Source organism: Carlito syrichta, unplaced genomic scaffold (assembly GCF_000164805.1).
Source record: "Carlito syrichta isolate Samal-C Ts95f unplaced genomic scaffold, Tarsius_syrichta-2.0.1 Scaffold305547, whole genome shotgun sequence".
Taxonomy (NCBI): Eukaryota; Metazoa; Chordata; class Mammalia; order Primates; family Tarsiidae; genus Carlito; species Carlito syrichta.
In genome coordinates this window covers 195,310-200,308 of record NW_007249643.1, presented here as the reverse complement: position 1 = coordinate 200,308, position 4,999 = coordinate 195,310, and the positions used below count along the sequence as shown (strand labels likewise).

The window sequence follows — 4,999 nt, the reverse complement described above, 5'->3', positions numbered from 1 at the left end:
GTGTGGGCGACAGAGTGAGACTCCAACTCAAAAAAAAAAAAAAAAGACTGCGGTGGTTGCTGTAAATATACTAAAACCATTTAATTGTACATATTAAAAAGGTGAATTATAAAGTATATGAAGTATATCTCAATAAAGTCTCAGGCACAGAAGAGCCGGTGCCTGTGAGCTCTCCGGTAGAGGAGGGCCTTTTGGGTCGGGTGCAGTGACTCAAGCCTGTAATCCAAGCACTTTGGGAGGCCGAGGTGAGAGGATTGCCTGAACTTAGGGGTTCGAGATCAGCCTGGGCAACTTGCTGAGACCTCATCTCTACAATAAATCAAAAAAATTAGCCGGGCATGGTGGCGTGCGCCTGTAGTTCCAGCCAGTTGGAAGACTAAAGCAGAAAGATCATCTGAACACAGCAGGTCGAGGTTGCAGTGGCCGTGAGTGTGCCACTGCACCCCAACCTGGACAACAGAGTGAAACTCCAACTCATAAAAGAAAAAGTTGTTTTTTAATGACTTTCGTGAGACCTGTCAAAAAGACATTTTTTAAAAGAAATGAAGTACTGACACATGCTTCAACCTGGATGAACATTGAAAACCTGGTGCTAAGTGAAGGAAGCCAGTCACAAAAGACCACATATTGTACGACTCTACATACATTAAATGCCCAGAATAGACAAATCTATGGAGACAGAAATATTAGTGGTTGCTAATGAGGAAGTTGATAGAGAGTGACTACTAATGGGTATGGGGTTTCTTTTAACAAGGACAGAAATATTCTAAAATACTAGATCGTGGTGATAACTGCACACCTCACAAGTATATTTAGAAACATTGTATTGTACACTTTAAATAGGTAATTGCATGATATGTGAATTACATCTCAAAAAAAGCTGTTTTTAAAAATGAAGGAAATGTACCCACCTAGATAAATCTCAGGGAAAAAAAAATGTAGAGGGGGGAAAAAGCCACGTTGAGCAACGAACCGTACAGTAGGACACCGTTTATGTGAAATTTTAGAACAAAAAAGCAATAATATGTATTGTTTGGGGAACGATGCATTCCTGGTAAGACAAAAACTTGGATGGAAAGGGTATACTCCAACTGCAGGGTTTTCCTTCTCTCCCCTATAAATAATCTTTTAAAAATTCCATGGCTTAACCTTCCATTGTTTATGTTTGGTATATAAGAAAATGTGTGTGTGTGTGTGTGTGTGTGTGTTCTATCCATATCCCCTTCTTTTTTTAGAGAAAGGGTAAAATGCCGTCTGTCCTGTACCTTTTAAGCGAACGATACATCCTAGAGGTCACTGCAAAGGAGTTCCTTCAGTCACAGAAGAGCCGGTGCCTGTGAGCTGTCCGGTGAGGCTCTTCTATGAAGTGTGTTGGCTTTGTGTCTAGGAGGAGGGGGGCCTGCCATGGACGACTACATGGAGACGCTGAAGGATGAGGAGGATGCCTTGTGGGAGAACGTGGAGTGCAACCGGCACATGCTGAGCCGCTACATCAACCCCGCCAAGCTCACGCCCTACCTGCGCCAGTGCAAGGTCATCGACGAGCAAGATGAAGACGAGGTGCTCAACGCCCCCATGCTGCCGTCCAAGATCAACCGCGCAGGTAACCCCCGGCGGGCTTGGCGGGCGAGGGCGGGGCTCCCACACATGCAGCCGCTCCCGGACGTCCCCTTCTGCAGGAAACAGGGACTCTCTCGGTTGGGAATTTTTTTAAGCTGGAGTCCACACACCATCACGCACCCCTGCCCCCCACCCAGCTGTCTGCGTAGATCTCAGAGGACCCCGTGAACTCGGAGGGGGAAGAAATGACACCTTTGTTTTACCATCCTACAGTGAGATGTAGCCTCACCTTCAATTATGAATGTCAGGAGGCAGTAAGTCACAGTAGTGATTAGTAATTCCCATGACTTCGTCAACAACAAAAGTTACAGATATCTTCATATCACATTACAGCTGTTCCAGATCTCTCAAAACACCATGTACACTCATCTCGCCTTCAAAATTACAGAAAGGAGTTATTAGATCTGCCAAGAGATCTTGTCATTTAATGCATTAATAAAGAAGGACATTTATTCCCAAATCGCAAATTTGTTTAATATTTGATAACTGTATTTTATTTTAATTGGTTTCCTTTGTAATCGGATGTATTTTATCTGTTTAAAAATATTATTCTGAGAAGAGATCCAGAGGCTTTTGCAGCCTGACTGGGGGTGACGGCATATCCAATAAAGATGACAAATGTAATTTGTGAAACATGTTAGTGCATGTGTGTACATATATGTCCGTAGACTTGGCATTGTGTATAGACACTGGGCCACGATGTAAAACGTATCTCTTTCTGCAGATCAATTCAATAGATTTGAGAATCACTATCCCCCAGCATGGCTGGCAGTAAGTAACTCAGATGCTGTGACTCTCTTGCATCCGTGGCAGACATCACTAATTAATCAGCATGCTTTCCCACTGAGCTTGGATGTCACTTTGGAATCTTTCTCAAAACAGTGCTCCAGGCAGCTTCACCAAGCAATCAGGGTTGACATCACATAAAACCTATTTATTATGTCTGTCCTTGGAAACGGTCGAGTTTTAGGACTCAGGTGGAAAGACACCTGAAAATAAAATGTTTAAGGAAGGGCTAAGAAATGCAAACAATGTGTGAAATCAGTAGTACAGAAACTGGAAAATACAGTTAGGTTTAAGATGTTTCCAGACTACGTAATAACCCCATAGAAGAACCTGGAGCTTTGCCAGCTTCCTATGACTCTTCCTAGCTCCCCACCCAGATATTTGTCTTTCCTCTCTGAATCCCAGAGCATCATGTATTATTCCATAATTATTATTGTACGTCCAACTTCCTTCAGTCACAGAAGAGCCAATGCCTGTGAGGTTCATTTTAGCCCCGGCCAATTGGGAAGTTCTTCAAAATGGTTAGTTTCCTGTGGCTACAATTCCATTTATCCTGGTTCTCCCAATTTATTAGAGAGGGGAAATGAACACTCACGGAAACCCTGCTGAGAGCCTGACACTTTGATTTACACTATCCAGACTAAAATACAACTCAGGAGTGATAGGATGTGGTGAAACGATCTCCTCCGAGTTCATTGAGGGATCTAAGTACAGGATAAGACCAGATATGGAGACTTCTGTCCAGTGAGATCTGTGTTTCACGGAGTGATCTGGTCCTTCCCCTAGGCCGACTGTTGGACATCCTACATACCAAGGGGCAGAGGGGCTATGTGGTCTTCTTGGAGAGCCTGGAATTTTACTACCCAGAGCTGTACAAGCTGGTGACTGGGAAAGAGCCCACCCGGAGATTCTCCACCATCGTGGGTAAGTGGTTTTGCCACTGGCAACACATGGACACTAACAGCATATTGTGTATGTGTGTATGTGTCCTCAGCAGTGGAAGGGCCCTAAAGCTGTGTGTCTGTGACGTGCAGGATTATTTTGGGTGGCCACCACTTATTTTTCTGGGTGACGAAAGGTGGGTGACAGATGGGGGAAGCTGAGATGGGGCCAAGAGTGAGTGTTCTTAGAACATCGCCCTTGAATGTGCTGGGGTGAAAGTTCATTCTACCTCTGGATCTTGTCCTCGCCTTAGCTGTTCTCTTGCCGGTGTCCTACCATGGGCCAGAGCCCCTGGGCATTCGTCTTAATTTTCCTTCCTAACCCTGAAGTTCTTTGCAACTGTTAGTTTCAGTTTCCTGTGGCTACAATTCCATTGATCCGGTTCTACCAATTCATTCGTCTCCTCTCTCTCTCTCTCCACCACTACCCCCAGTCCAGATTCCCACAACCCCGTCAACTCCCCATATCCCTTCCTGATCTGTCCCAACACTTTCTCCATTCTTCTCATGCAGTTCTCCTCTGTTTAAAACCCTTCCGTGGTTTTCCACCCTACGGAAAGGCCCAGATCTTTAGGGCAATTCACAAGGACTCTCCATGGTCCACGCCCTGCTGAAACCACCAGCCTCATCTCACCCCTCACCCCTCTCTCTCTTAATATGGCCTTGGCAATGTTGCTCCTCCTTCCTAGAATGCGTTTTCTGTCCTTAAGTTAATATTTTAGCTCAACCATCGGGGGTCTTCGCTAGCCCCCCTGTCCACCAGGCTGGCTCTGGCCCCCTGCTGCACACTATCGTAGCCCCGTATACCTTTACTTTGTGAAATCTCCACCGTCTGTCGTTGGACTTGCGTGTGGTCGATCGTGCGGCATTTTATTTTATTTATTTTTTATTTTTTATTTTTTGAGTCGGAGTCTCACTCGGTCGCCCAGCCGGGAGCGCAGCGGCCGCTCCCGGCCCCCGCGGCCTCGCACGGCCGGGCTCCGGCGATCCTTGCGCCCCAGCCTTCCCAGCAGCCGGAACTACGGGCGCGCGCCGCCACGCCCGGCGGGTTTTTTGACTGACTGTAGAGATGAGGTCTCGCTGCCCGGGCGGGCCTGGAACCCGCGGGCGCAGGCCATCCAGGCACCGCAGCCTCCCAGAGGCGCGGGACCACGGGCTGAGCCCCCAGCCCGGCCGACCCTTTCTTTCATGACGTCCGTCTCTCGCCTGCCCACGAGCTCTCCCAGGACCAAGGGGGTTCGCCCGGTGGGACCCCCCCCAGCGCCGGAGGGGCAGTCGGAGGGCCCGGCCCGGGCCTGACGGGGCGCCCGCTGTCCACAGTGGAGGAGGGCCACGAGGGCCTCACGCACTTCCTGATGAACGAGGTCATCAAGCTGCAGCAGCAGATGAAGGCCAAGGACCTGCAGCGCTGCGAGCTGCTGGCCAAGTCGCGGCAGCTGGAGGACGAGAAGAAGCAGCTGACGCTGACCCGGGTGGAGCTGCTGGCCTTCCAGGAGCGCTGCCACAAGATGCGGGAGGAGCGGGACGGCTACAGCGACGAGCTGGGCAAGGTGAAGGACGACAACTACAGCCTGGCCATGCGCTACGCCCAGCTCAGCGAGGAGAAGAACCTGGCGGTGGTGCGGAGCCGGGACCTGCAGCTCGAGGTGAGG

At 48.8% G+C, this 4,999-nt stretch overlaps 1 protein-coding gene across 1 annotated transcript in view; it reads left to right on the top strand.

Annotated features, from left to right (window-relative positions):
• The first annotated feature begins 1,389 nt into the window (after window positions 1–1,389).
• Window positions 1,390–4,999, top strand: part of CARD11 (caspase recruitment domain family member 11) — a 35,861-nt gene continuing 32,251 nt past the window's right edge. The window contains exons 1-3 of the mRNA XM_008061728.2: window positions 1,390–1,603; window positions 3,193–3,330; window positions 4,668–4,993. Coding sequence (XP_008059919.1) covers window positions 1,405–1,603; window positions 3,193–3,330; window positions 4,668–4,993 — 663 coding nt within the window. The 5' untranslated portion in view covers window positions 1,390–1,404. The remainder of the gene's footprint in view (window positions 1,604–3,192; window positions 3,331–4,667; window positions 4,994–4,999) is intronic.